General features: G+C 42.0%; 1 protein-coding gene across 1 annotated transcript in view; it reads right to left on the reverse strand.

Annotated features, from left to right (window-relative positions):
• Window positions 1-4,922: 4,922 nt before the first annotated feature.
• The window catches only part of LOC146395931 (uncharacterized), a 53,390-nt gene continuing 43,221 nt past the window's right edge, over window positions 4,923-15,091 (reverse strand). The window contains exons 4-5 of the mRNA XM_085001211.1: window positions 6,767-6,879; window positions 4,923-6,508 (exon numbers count right to left, since the gene is read on the reverse strand). Coding sequence (XP_084857337.1) covers window positions 6,352-6,508; window positions 6,767-6,879 — 270 coding nt within the window. The 3' untranslated portion in view covers window positions 4,923-6,351. The remainder of the gene's footprint in view (window positions 6,509-6,766; window positions 6,880-15,091) is intronic.

Consider the following 15,091-nt stretch of genomic DNA (forward strand, 5'->3'; position numbering starts at 1 on the left):
CATACTGCTTAAGCCCATTAGGAAGTTCTGTTAGTTGCATGTCCAACTGTTGTTTAGTATATACTGTATAGTATAGTTCTGGAGCTAGATAGATAGATATGGTTCAGATAGAATGCTTAACTTTGGACATTCTGTATGTTTCCTCATCTGCAAAATGGAGATAATATCTATTCCAAGAAATTTCACATACTGTTGGTAGGAGTGTAAATTAGTAAAGCTATTTTGTAAAGTAATTGGGCAGGATTTACTAAAACTGAAATGCATGAATCTTAAGGTGCGGCAATTCCGCTTCTAGGTAAATCCTAGAGAGACTATACCATACATCAAGAGAGATGTGCACAAGATTATTCACTGAAGCACTTTGTGCAATAGGAAAGAATTTGCAACAGTCTAGATATCCCTCAGGAAAGAAATCATAAGTAAGGTATAGTATATTAATATGATAGTATACATTGGAGCACTTTAAACAGATGAACTAGCTCTATCTATATATACCAACATGGATGGATCTCAGAAATTTAATGCTGAATAAAAAAAGCAAACTGCAGAGTGAGATGTGGAGTATGATCCATTTATATACATTTTAAAAGCAGACACTACACTACATATTTTAGTGGATCTGTAAGTCTATGGAAAATAGATTGGAAGGACACACATTAGATACACTCAGGGATGAGGGATAAAGGAGATAAGAAAAAAGAGGGATCATGTCTAGACAGATGATTATATCATGCTAGTAACAGAAAACAATAACTCATTAAATCAATTCAGTTCTGGGTATCTGCAGCTCAACCTTAAAAACAAAACACAACAAAATAGTATTGGTCTTCTGGTCTTCCAGGATTAAATGACATAATAGCCCAGTGTCTAGCACATAGTAAAGACTTAACGAATGGTAGCCATCATCATTATTATGATATCCACCTGCTGTACTCTGCTTTTTGCTTTTCATGGGCTCTTTCTGGTAATCTTAGAAAGATAGGGAGTTTGGGTGGATACTTCTGTCTGTATCTAGATTTCCAGTTGATTAGCTTGAGGGCTCTAAAAGCAAAAGGCTTGGTTTGGGCCAGGTCTTGCTGTACATAGAGGCTACTCTGATGGGTTAAAAAATCCCCCAACTAACTACAAAGAACACCTTACTAGTATAAGTCCTTGCGTTTTAAATAAGTCATTTATATTACATTTGCTCAGGACTAGACTGAGCAAAAAGGAAAATATATTGGTGCATGTGAAAACTGAGAATTTCAAGAAAGAGAACTGGCTTCAACTTTCTTAGCTGAATTAGAGAATTCTCACTGCCTCGAACCTACCTACTTCTGCTATTTCCACAACTAAAAGTCTGTTTTTGCAGTATCCACTTCCAGGTACCAATTTTTGATCCAGTTCTACAAGCAACTGAAAGAGGGTTTGACTCACCAAGTGGAAAAAGGAATTTATTGGAAGCAGACTCTGTAGTTCACAAAATTAAAGGAAATGCTGAGAGCCAGGGCTTGGAAAGAAAGGAAAGCAGGAAGCTACATGATCTTACTAAGAAGTATAGGAGGTTTTTTTAGGTAGTGCCATGGGCACAAGATACTACACCAACCTAGATTCCTACTGTCATTCTCCCTGAAGAAAGAGTCTGATTGGCTTAGTTTGAGTCATTTGGGGGGGAGCTGTTATTGACAGTCCTAGTAAGACTGCATAGAATTAGAGAGCTGCAGTCCCCTTAAAAGACAAGCTTCTTCCAAAACAAAGGCAGGGATGCTGGCCTAGCAAAAACAACAGACATTTACTACACTGCTACAGAGTATTTGCATCTCATTAGAGCGTTCCAAAGGTCACAGACAGGAAGATAGTATATCTTCACCATCAGCTCACTTATGACATGGGGAGCACCTTCACAATGCTATCTCTTCCCTCTTCCATATATATAAAATGAGGTTCATGACACATTCCCCCTGATATCATCAGATGTAAGTCTTTGTAAACGAACAGTAACTCAGGAGTTCCCGTCATGGCGTGGTGGTTAACGAACCTGACTAGGAACCATGAGGTTTCGGGTTCAATCCCTGACCTCGCTCATCAGGTTAAGGATCTGGCGTTGCCATGAGCTGTGATGTAGGTTGCAGACATGGCTCAGATCCCGCATTACTGTGGCTCCGGTGTACGCCAGCGGCTACAGCTCCAATTAGACCCCTAGCCTGGGAACCTCCATATGCCACAGGGATGGCCCTAGAAAAGACAAAATAAATAAATAAAAGAACACCATTAAAAATTTATTTAAAAAAACACACCAGTAACTCACAGTTGGAAAGGGTCTCATATTTCTTAAGGGAGTGATTTTCAGCCTTGCCTTGACTGTACATTAAAATCACCTGGGACATTATTTAAAAACGCACACACCCAGAAATCCTGATTTAATTGTCCTGGGAAGGAGAGCTTGGGCATCAGTATTTTTTTTAAAGTTCCCCAGGTGATTCTAATGTGCAGCCACCGTTGAGAAGCCCTGGGATAGACTTTTAGAGATAGTTTGCTCTCATGCACGGTCTTCCTGCAGAAAGTTCCTCTGTATCTTTGAGAGGTGACTGTCACCTTGTTTTAATGATTCCAGTGAGGGGAGGACCTTAGTTTGTTCCAGCTGCAATAATAAAATATCATACATAGGCCAGGTGGCTTACACAAGAGAAACTGATTTTCTTATAGCTGTGGAAGCTTGAAAGTCCAAGATCAAGGTGCCAGCAGGGATCTGTTCCCTGTGAGAGCTCTCTCTGCTCCATTCACACATGGTGGAGAGGGAACAAGCTCTCTGGTATCTGTTCTTCCAAGGACACTAATCCTCTTGGATCAGGGTTCCACCTTTACAATCTCATTTCACCTTAATTGCCTCTATAAAGGCCTTATCTGCAAATGCAGTTACACTGGGGGTTTGGGTTTCAGCATATAAATTTTGGGGGGACACAAACATTCAGTGCATAACAAGGCATAGATCATCAGGCTAGTGTGACTCAAAGTGTTACAAAGCTCTTTTTCCTATTAAGGCCCAAACTATCTCTTTCCATATTCTTTCTAACTCTTAGTCTTCATTCCATAGAAAGGGTTAAGAGGATTTCCCATTGTGGTGCAGTGGAAGTGAATCCGACTAGGAACCATGAGGTTGTGGGTTCGATCCCTGGCCTCGCTCAGTGGGTTAAGGATCCGGTGTTGCCGTGAGCTGTGGTGTAGGTCGCAGATGCGGCTGGGATCTGGCTTTGCTGTGGCTGTGGTGTAGGCTGGCAGTTACAGCTCCAATTAGACCCCTAGCCTGAGAACCTCCATATGCCACAGGTGCAGCCCTAAAAAGACAAAAAAAAAAAAAAAAAAAAAAAAAAAAAAAAAAGGTTAAGAGAAATAAAGGCAACTAACACAATAAACAACAGTTTTGCTAGGCTCTCCCTCAAGGCTCAGGAGGATACTATGAGGAAGATATCATTATCCTCAATTTATAGATTAGAAGACTGGTATCAGAGAGGTGGCAAAATGAGAATTCACACTCAAGCCTTTCTGCCTCCTAAGCCCATGCTCTTTCTACCTTCGTGCTGTAGAGTCACCACTGCTACACAAAACCCTCAGATACAAGAGGGTAAGGTTGCCTGTAGGCTTGAAAGCTACGCCTGACCCCTGAGAACATGCCTCATTCATCCAAATCCTGCTTCTGCTACTGTGGATGTCTTTGCTTTTCTTTCTTTCCCTTTCTCCCTTTATTTCACACTTTTATTATTTATGTTTCATCCTAGTTTTGATTCACTTCACTCCCACATGATCTTATTTTTTTGCAGCATCCCTTCTGGAATTCCTTTCATTTTGCAGACTCTAGTATAGACCAGACTTCAGCATGTGTAAGAATGATAAAGAAATATTCTGATTGACATGATGAGGTGGGGATGAAGGATCTGCATTTCAAACAGACTCTCAGGTGATAATGTTGCCCCTGGTTGGTAGATTCTACTTTGAATGTGCTGGTATAGATTCACTTTTCAGCCTCTCCAGCTGGCTGATCTGTACACAGGGTTTCATGTGCTTTTTTACTTTCTCCTTTAGAGGGAAGATCAGCTTGTACTTCTGGTCCTAGGATTATGACCGGTGCATACAGAAAAAGCTTTAAGATGGAATCTCTAGGTCATGAGTGCCAGAAACTGTGGTTTGTATGTAATGTGATTTTTTTTTCTACCTGCTATCCCTTCTCCCTTTTTTTTTTTCTGCAACAGTACTTCTCTTTTATTTGGGGGGAGTGCTTTTAGTTTACTCTGTGTGATTCTGGTGGGTCTGTCAATCATGTGGCCCCACAAATTCCACCATAGGAATGGACACAGGAGTCAGAAGAGCAGGTCAGAATGTGTACATCATTTCCCCAGTCACAGTGATGGGAAAAGCTAGCTTGTTGTTCAGCACATGATCAACAAAAGTCCAGTCAGATTTTCTTTTTCAGCATTTCCATAAATGCTGGGAGAAAAGAGGGTTTTTTTCTTCCCTTGCTCTTGCAAGTTGTTGGGGTGATGCAGGCCTGGTGGTGCTGGTGGTCATCTCTGTCCTCACATGGAGGGATCCTCTGGGTGAATGAAGCTAACACACAGGGGATAGAAGCTGAAGATGGAGAGGCAGAGAGAAGCTCTGACAGCACTGCATCTAGTTTTGCTAAAGACTTTCTCCCTTAGATTGCCCATTCCCTTGTGTCAATAAACACTGTTTGATTTAATCTTCTTTGAGTTTTTGTTTCTGCAACCAGACTGGTTATAAAATGTGCCCAACCTATTCAACACTGCATCCCCCATGCTTAGCAATCAAATATATGCTCACAAAGTACTCACCAAATAAATGAGCAGAGGAAGCTCTCACTCTGTACAAATACTTTTCTGGGTCTCAAAATAATTCACTAAAATACCATCACTCTTCCAGGCAACTTCATGTGGAAACTGCTTCAAAATCTGTTTTTTATTGAGAATATACATACACCCCAATGTTCATTGCAGTACTATTCACAATAGCCAAAACATGGAGTCAACCTAAATGCATGCCAATAGAGGAATGGATAAATAAAATATGGTATATATGTATATATAATGGAATATGACTCAGCCACAAAAAGGAATGAAATAATGCCATTTGCAGTAACATGAGTGGATATAGAGATTATCATGCTAAGTGAAGTTAAGTTTGACAGTGAAAGACAAATATCATCTGATATCACTTATATGTGGAATCTAAAAAGGATGCAAATGAACTCATTTGCAGAACAGAAAGCACTAAGAGTTGTTTCTGAGTTTCTCAGAACTGTTGTCACTTCTGTCTTTCCTAACCTTGCAGCTCTTCTGGTCTGTGAGCCAGTCCAGAGGCCATCTGATAAATCCTTTTTATTAGTTTATATAGGATACAACCAAAGTTAGCTTTGAGAATTAAATACACTTGAGGGAATTTGCTCAGTACTAGGGAATATAATAAATGCCCAATAAATGTTAGCTACATTTTAAAACTCCAATTTGACTTTTTGGTGGATCCTACATGATTAGACAAATTAATCCCTGCTGATTATCCAAAACTCAGCTACATGGAGTTGCCTATGTGAGAAACAGCTTGACTGAACTGGAGCCTATATACCAGTATCTACTCTATGCCTTTAGGAAAGAGGAGAATCAGATGAGGAAATTCTGCTTCAGTGGGTCAGGGATGGGAGGGGCTCAAGAACTTGTCTAGAGCTTGTCTAGAGCTCAAGTTTTTTGGTTTGTTTGTTTGTTTTTTCTTTTTAGGGTTGCACCCATGGCATATGGAACTTCCCGGTCTAAGGGTCCAATCAGAGCTGCAGTTGATGGCCTACACCACAGCCACAGCAACGCCAGATCCAAGTTACATCTGCAACCTACACCACAGTTCATGGCATCACCGGATCCTTAACCCACTGAGTGGGGCTAGTGCTCGAAACCACATCCTCATGGATACTAGTCAAGTTTGTTACTGCTGAGCCACAATGGGAACTCCTAGAGCTCAATTTGGAAACCACTGATTACTTTCTCTATCCATGATATCTTAATCCCTTCTGACTGGCAGATAGCAGAAACTCCTATTGTTTCTCAATTTGTGGCTCTAAGAAGCAGACTGCTCTTCAAAAAGCCAGAGCCCCCAGAGCTGATTGCATATGTGAACAATAAGGAATAAGGAAATAGGGGTTTTGCAGATGTGATTAAGTGATGGATCTTGAGATGAGGAGATAATCCTGGGAGGGCCCTAATTATTATCATCTAGGTGGGCCCCAAATGCTGCAAGTATCTTCATTAGAGAAAGGCAGAGGGAGACTACACCCACACACAGAGGAGAAGGCAATATGAAGGCAGAAGGGGATCAGAGAGATGCAGTCACAAGCTGAGAAATACTGACAGCCACAAGAAGCCAGACACAGGCATGGAAATGATTCTTCCCCAGATCGTCCAGACTGTGGCCCTGCCAAAGCCTTGATTTCCACTTGGTGAAACTGACTTTGGGTTTCTGGCCTGCAGGACTGTAAGAGAACAAATTTCTGTTGTTCGAAGCCACAAGGTTTGCAGTAATTTGTTACAGCAGCTGCAGGAAGCTAATACACCACCCTAAATACATTTGTCAAATGTACTGAAAATCTGTCTAACCAAAAGCTGTAAGAAACAGAAACTTCACTCTATTTATATAGATTTTTTTGGCCCTTTTCTCTCCCACTAACTTGCCAAAATGCCAAGAAGAGTTGTTAATGCACAGATTCAACTGCTCCTGTGGTATCACTCACCGACCACCCCCTGCTGAATCATCCTCCATAACGGGCATCCAGGCTGATTTGCTTCTGGTGCAATTTCTGTGCCCCTGGATTTGAGTTGCCTTCTGAAAGCTCTTAGTCCCCTTCTGTAGGATGAATGAAAGGGTGTGTGTGTGTTAGCACAAATAATAAACCTTTCCCCCTCATCTCAACCTTCTCCAGGAGCAGGAGGCTGGTTCACTGCACAGTGGCCTTCACCCATCCCTCCTTTCCCCTTGGGATGGGGTCAAGTGAGATCACTCTCCTGGGGGGGGGATTAAGAACATAGCTAAGGTCTTCTTCTTTCAGTTCTCTCCCCCTAAGCCAATGATCATTTAAAATTTTCTCATACAAATGCTTGTAAAAAAAAAAAAAATTCAGACAGCATGAAAGAATTTACAATACCTGTTCCGGTTCTTCTCTCCACATCTTCCCATTTTACCCCCTTCCATATGTCTAACCACTGTTATAAGTTTGATACTTCCTTCCAGAAATTTTGTAAATGCTCATGAACTCCATTGGCATGTACATGCCTGTGTGTCCACTTATATGTGTATTGACACAGAGGCTTTTTGTTTTTTAAGTTGATAAAATAATGGGGAAAGATTAAATGCTAAATCAAGGCAATTCTGTTATGACAGGGCTATGATAGGAAAAGTAGAAAACTACAATTGAGCTGGGGACATTTAAGTAGATGTTACTTAAGATTTTGAACCCCAGGCTTTTCTGAATCCTCCTGGCCTGCAGAAGTGACAATTTCACTCATTAGGAACTACCACTCTTTCCTTGTTTGAAAACCCCATGCAGAGGCCTTTCCCTCTGCATGATGCCCTTTTCTGATGATCTGCCCCCATTCCCCTTCCTGGCCATTAGGCCTATAGCTAGGGTTAAGTTCCTATATCACAGATCTAGGAACATGCTGGGCCTGATAAGGAAGGAAAGGGATTCTACCCAAGAAGTTGCAAAATATAATTAGAATGTATTAGTAGGAGCTAGGACTGGATTCTGGGGCTGTTCCACCAAGCAGGCTCCACCAAGCATATTGGACAGGGGAGAGTTGATTGATTTGTGGACACTCTTTCAAAATATAAAATTTAACACCCTATCAAGGACCTGAGGAGAGAGTATGAACTCACCACTAATATGGATTTCAGAAGCATGGAAAAAACGATGGGTCATGCTACATGAAGTTGAAGTGCCAGAATTACTATGGTAGGCCGTGGAGAAATGCATTAAAAGGTTCAGGGAAATGGACATCCTGAAATGGGTATCTCTGGAAGTTTGGAAGAAACACTGGATGATATGTGTTATGGGAAAGACTACTGGACTCATCATTGTCAAGGCCACGAGTAAGGCATTGGTGAGAGGAGTACAAACATTCCTTAAAGGTTTATAAGACAGGGTTAACAGAGGGGAGGCCATTACAGCATTAGGTTCAATGCTAACTGCAGGAGGTTAGGACTCTAAAACAATAGAAAATAGGTAGTGGCACTTCACTGCCAGAAGCAATGTGCATGTAATTTTCTCTCTCTTTTTTTTGGGCTGCACTCTTGGCATATGGAGGTTCTTAGGCCAGGGGTCAAATCGGAGCTATGCTACTGCCACAGCCACAGCAACACAAGAACCAAGCCATGTCTACAACCTACACCACAGCTCACAGCAATTCTGGATCCTTAACCCACTGAGCAAGGCCAGGGATCGAACCTACATCCTCATGGATGCTAGTCTGATTTGTTAACCGCTGAGCCATGGTGGGAACTCCTTCATGTTATTTTCATAATAAGTGACAGAGTCACAGGGTAGCCCCAGAGTGGGTTGGGGGGTGGGGGGAGCCTGCAGAGAGTAATGGAGATGGTTAAGAGAGCGTAGTATTCCTAGGGGCAAAATAAATGGTCATCCAACAAAGGTCAAACCCAGCTTGTATTGTTAGAAAAAATCAAAGGAGGATGATCATTAGATTGAAGATGATTAAAAGTTATGATCGCTTGCTCAGCTATTGGACCTGAGTTAGTTTATAGATACAAAACCCACTGATTGAGTAGTCACGTATAATTAGGTATCCCAAATCATTTTGCAGACTATGGGAAATAAAAGGCTGAGTTTTGTTTTGTTTGTGTGTTTTTTTTTTGGCTGCACCTGAAGCATGCAGAAGTTCCCTGGCCAGGAATTGAACCTGCACCACAGCAGTGACATGAGTCATTGCGGTGACAGTGCTGGATCCTTAACCCCCTGTGCCACAAGGGAACCCCAGGACTGAGTTGATATTAATATTCAGAGACACAAAATATCATCACAGTCTCCCTGTTAGAATGGAGGCTGATGGCATTTTGACCAAGGTCCTGCTTGCAGTGAATCTAGAGGATCTGTTGATCCACCCAGCAGTCTTTTTTTTTTTTTTTTTGGCTGCACTTATGGCATACAGAAGTTCCAAGGCCAGGAATCACATCCATGTCATATCTGTGACCCAAACAGCTGCCATGACAATGATGGATCCTTAACCTGCTCAGCTCCACAGGAACTCCCCAGCAGTCATTTTTATGATCCCCAAATTTATAATTGCGACTGACCTATGTAGTAGTTAACAGAGCTCCAACTTGGGGTTCTTGGCCTTTAGGGGTAAGGGCTCTCATAGTGGGGAAGTCTAAGTATAAGCCTCTGAAAATACTTCATCATCCCTCCAAACTCATCCAGGCACAAAAATCAATTACACAACCCCAGGGCAGGGAGAGGGCAAAAATCAGTGCCATCTCTAAAGATATAAAAAAATATAGGGATTATGGACTCTGTCTCAACTCCATTTAATTTGCCGATCTGGCTCCCAGAAGAAACCAAAGAGATCTTGGAAAATGACAATTCATTGCAAACAAACTCTCCCCCTAAATGAAGCCACCATGCTAGATATGAGTAGTATATTTCCTAGAGCAGATCAACATGGTTTCAGGTACACAATATGTGGTTATTGGCTTGGAAAATGCATCTTTTACATTGTGATTAAAAAACAGTATCAGGAATAGTTTGTATTTAAATAGAATGGGTAATAATACATATTTACACTTCATCCCCAAAGCAATGTTAATTTTCTGCTTTCTATAAGAATATAGTCCAAAGAGATCTGGCCCATCAAGACATATTCTAGAACTTCACATTGATCCATTACATCAATGATATTAGGCTAAATGGGACTAGGGAACAAGAAGTGGTGAGCATACTGGAGCACTTGTGAGGCACATCTGCTCCATGTGAGATTAAACTCTATAAAGAATGGTATCCCTGATATATAAGTAAAAAATTGTAGTTTTATAGTTAGGGATATTCCAGGACATACCTTCCAAAAAAAAAAAAAAAATCATTATATCTTGCACCTCCCGTACAAAGAAGGAACTTCTATGCCTTGTAGGTTGATCTCAGTTCTAGAAGACAGTATATCCCACATCAGAGAATACTTCTCCAGCTCATGTACCAGATGATAAGAAACACTGTCAGCTTTGAGTAGGTCCCAGTGCAAAAAAAGAGTTCTGCAGCAAATCCGAGCAGCCCTGCTGCTTGGGTCATGAAACCGTGCAGATCCTATAATATCAGAGACATCAGTGACGGGAAACGATGCAAAGTGGTAGCAGGGCTTATGGCGAGCTCCAGTGGGAGAATAACAGTGCAAACTGCTGAGATTCAGGTACAGGGAGAATTATACACTTAAAAAAATTTTTCTGCATGCTATTCAGCATTGATACAGATGGAATGCCTAATCACAAGACACCAAATAGCTATGCCTCCAGAACTGCCCATCAAGAGCTGGGTTCACATAGAGCCCTCAGGTCATAGCTGGATTCACATAAGAGTCCGTAAGTCAAACCTCTTGAGCCCTGAAGCAGTTTGTTGTAAGAGGAGCATGAGTCCCAAGCATGAGAAGGACTAGAGAGTAAAAAATAAGCTTCACATGCATGTAACCCAGACCTTCATTACTGTGTCCCAGGACCTGTCCCTCACCTCACTTTGATCATATCCGGAATCTCTCATCACCAGCTGACGGGAAAGCAAAACTCCAAGCTTGGTTTACAAATAGAACAGCTTAGTATGTGGGTGCTTAAAAATGGGAGCAGCTGCACTGCAGCCTCATTCTGAAGTGGCTTTGAAAGACAGTAGTGAGGGAAAATTCTCCTAATGGGCAGAGTTTTGGGTAATGCAGCAGTTTATCCACTTTATGTGAAAGAGGTAGCCTGAGGTTACAATATATCTAGACTCAAGGGCAGGCGCCCATGAAAGAGTAAGATTAAAAGAATGGAACGGGAAATGGAAGAACATATGAGAATGGAAACAAAGTGTGAAAATCTTTAAATTGTATGCTAAAGCCCACCAGAGAACATCAACCATGGAAGAAAATCTAAATAGCTAAGTAGACAAGGTAATTCCACCTGTCCCTGTCACCAGTTATTTCAGTGTTAGCTCACTGGGTACATGAATGTAGTGGCCATGGTAGAAGAGATGGATGCTATACATGGGTCCAAAGCAGGGGTTCCCACTTAGCAAGGCTGGATAGACTGCTGATTCTATCAAATGCCCAACAGCAGATACCAATGTTGAGTCCCTGATATAGTACTATTCCTCAAGAGGATCGCTGGTGTCAGATTAACTACATTGAGTCTCCTTTTCCCTAGAAAGGCCAGAGGCTTTCTCTGATAAGAATAAATACAGGAGTTCCCGTCATGGCACAGTGGTTAACGAATACGACTAGGAACCATGAGGTTGAGGGTTCGATCCCTGCCCTTGCTCAGTGGGTTAACGATCTGGCGTTGCCATGAACTATGGTGTAGATTTCAGACGTGGCTCGGATCCTGCGTTGCTATGGCTCTGGCGTAGGCTGGCAGCTACAGCTCTGATTCGACCCCTAGCCTGGGAACCTCCATATGTCGCGGGAGGGGCCCAAGAAATGGAAAAAGACAAAAAAAAACAAAAAAAAAACAGCTTTTTTTCTGGTAAGCGGCCTGAGGTGACCTCTAAAAATGGTTTGCTATTTGCCTGACACAGAAAACCCCACAAAATCATGCAAATCAAGAGGTTGAAATCTTTGTGTTCACTTTAAGAACACTCGTGAAACTGTCAGGCCAATAAAGGTATGCATGTCCAAAAAGCCACCAAGTATCTGAAGGATGTCATTCTACAGAAGCAATGTGTGCCATTCCATCGTTGCAATGGTGAAGTTGATAGGTGTGCCCAGGCCAAACAGTGGGGCTGGACACAGGGTCAGTGGCCCAAAAGGAATGCTGACTTTTTCTTGCACATGCTCAAAAATGCAGAGAGTAATGCTGAATTTAAGGGCTTAAATGTAGATTCTCTGGTCATTGAGCACATCCAGGTGAACAAAGCCCCCAAGATGCAGTGTAGGACTTACAGAGCTCAAGGTCTGATCAAGCCTTACCACATTGAGGGTTGACTGCTATATCAGGGACTCAACATTGGTATCTGCTGTTGGGCATTAGAAGCATCAGTCAACCCTTGAGGAGACTACCCTTACCACAATGTGTTCTCCCTGCCACATTGAGACGATCCACACTGAAAAAGAGCAGATTATTCCTAAATCAGAAGAATAGGTTGCACAGAAGAAAAAGATATCCCAGAAGAAACTGTAGAAAAAAAACACACAACAACTTATGGCCTGGGAAAAAAAATTTCAAAAATAAATGCAAATGAAAGTAAAAAAAAATAAAGGGGATAAATACATATTTTGGGAATAGGTTTGCTTTTCCTGCCTGCAAGTCTTCAGCCACCATAACTGTCCAAGAATTTATAGAATATGTAAAGAATGCTATATCATATTGTATCAGAGATGGGACCCCACTTTACTGTAAAGGAGGTATGGGAGTGGGCCTGTAATCTTTGGATCCACTGGTATTATCACATACCATACTGCTCGGAAGTACCTGCCTGCTGGAGCATTAAAATGACCTGCTGAGGATGCAGTTGAAACTAGTTGTAAGCTAGCTGAAAGTGCTGGCTTAGAAGCAACACTTTGCAAGAAAAGGAAACCATCTTCAGGAAGATTGAATCAAAAATTTTATTTAATACTGTATCTCCAAGTAAGATTAAAGCACAGGTCTAGGAGCCAAGAGACAGAAGCAGGAATGATCTCAATTATCATCTCTCTCAATGACCCACTTGGGACTTTGTCCTTTCTAGACTCTATAGGGTTAGAGTTTCTGGTTTCCGAAGAGGACCACTTTTGTTCAGGGACACTGCAAGTGTCCCATTGAAATACAGACTACAACAACCACTTAGGCGCTGCAGGGATTTTATGTCTAGGACTGTCAGACAAGGAGAGAATTACCATCTTGGTAGGGATAATGGACCCTCATTATCAGGAGGCAGTAGAGCTGCTCATACACAATGGGGGCAGGGATAAATATGTATGACATCCAGACAATATGTTCGAGTGCTTTTTTCTTTTTTGTCTTTTTAGGGCCAAATCCACAGCATACGAAAATTCCCAGGCTAGGGGTCAAATCAGAACCTTAGCTACAGCCTAAGCCATAGCCATGGCAATGCCAGATTTGAACCACATCTGCAACCTTCATTGCAGCTCAAGGCAACACCAGGTCCCTAACCCACTGAGTGAGGCCAGGGATTGAACCTGCATCCTCATGGATACTAGTTGGGTTCTTAACACACCGAGTAAAAATGGGAACTCCTTGAGTGTTTTTTTCTATCCCTTTACTGAACTGTGATGATAAAGCAACATGTCAGGAAACCTGGCCTCAAGAAAACATAGTGTCCAGCAGCTTATATCCCTTAGGTATGAGAATTTGGGTAACTCCATCAGATAAGTCACCAAAGCTAGCAGAAGCAGTGCTGAGGTAGGAGTAATCTAGAATAAATATTGGAGGATGAAGATGATAAGTATCAGCTTTTGTCCTAAGACCAGCTCTAGTGTTAGGGACTGTAATTTGTCCCACTGACCTTTCCCTTCTAAGTTTCTTTTGGGAAGAGAGAGACATCAGAATCTTGGAAGAATAGCTCTCCAAATCCATATGTATACACCTGAAAAAATGTATCTGAGTGGCACATAGGGTGGACTGTAATGGATATGGATATGAGCTATATCAATCCCTCTTCAAGGAAAGGCTTGCTGCCCTGTCAGTGCCTTCAGAGTTAATCTCAGCTGCCAACAATTGCATTGTCCAACACATCATGTTCAGGGTATCCTATACCCAATAACTTGTCAGGTGGCAATATAAACGTGTAGCCACTTGGGGTTACTGTGGGACAACTTTGGCTATATTCCAGAGGTCCCAGTGGGTTGTTAAGATTTTGCCAGAACTACATTGTGGTTCAGCTTCTCCCTCTGCCAATTATACTCCCTTCCCCTTCTTTTCCATGAGTGTTGATTTCTAGTAGCTACCTTTCACATTAAACTTGATCTCAGGATGTGCTTCTGGCGAACTCAAGCTATAATATCTATAAAATCACCCTTCACCCTCACTCTGAGGACGTGAGAAGAGTATCCATTCAATGTGAAATGGAGAATAAGATCTAATCAGAAAGGAAACTATGCATGTGGAAGACAGAATGACAGCAGAGTTGTGAGATTTACTATAGAGAAAAATTAACCAAACAAGTGAATATTTCAAAGAGAGTAGAAGCCAGATTTTTTTTTTCCTGTTGAAGAAGGTAAGTATAAACACAGAGAAACAGAAAATTAGAATAAATTTTTGATCTTGGGTTATTGGAGGCATTGGTGTGAACTCCTGGTTTTTAATTTATTTAGATAGAGACAGAAATAAAAAAATAGATGCAACTCTGTGTCCACTGAGAGGGACTGGGATCAGTGGCACGTTAATAATGAGGACATTTAACACTCAGATGTGGCCTTTTTTTTGTTTTTTTTTTTGTTTTTGTCTTTTTGCCATTTCTTGGGCCACTCCCGCGGCATATGGAGGTTCCCAGGCTAGGGGTCGAATCAGAGCTGTAGCCGCCGGCCTACACCAGAGCCACAGCAACGCAAGATCCGAGCCGCGTCTGCAACCTACAGCACAGCTCACGCAACACTGGATCATTAACCCACTGAGCAAGGGCAGGGATCGAACCCTCAACCTCATGGTTCCTAGTCGGATTCCTTAACCACTGCGCCACGACAGGAACTCCGCCTTTTTTTTTTTTTTTTTTTTCTTTTTTTTGCCTTTTGTAAGGCTGCCTCCATGGCATATGGAGGTTTCCAGGCTAGGGGCCTAATCGGAGCTGTAGCCACCAGCCTACTGCCAGAGCCACAGCAATGCCAGATCTGAACTGTGTCTGCGACCTATACCACAGCTCATGGCAACGCCAGATCCT

This window comes from Sus scrofa, chromosome 15 (genome assembly GCF_054392235.1).
Source record: "Sus scrofa isolate SSC_HxYL_T2T_F1_AM1 chromosome 15, Sscrofa_HxYL_maternal_Yorkshire_Landrace_v2.0, whole genome shotgun sequence".
Taxonomy (NCBI): Eukaryota; Metazoa; Chordata; class Mammalia; order Artiodactyla; family Suidae; genus Sus; species Sus scrofa.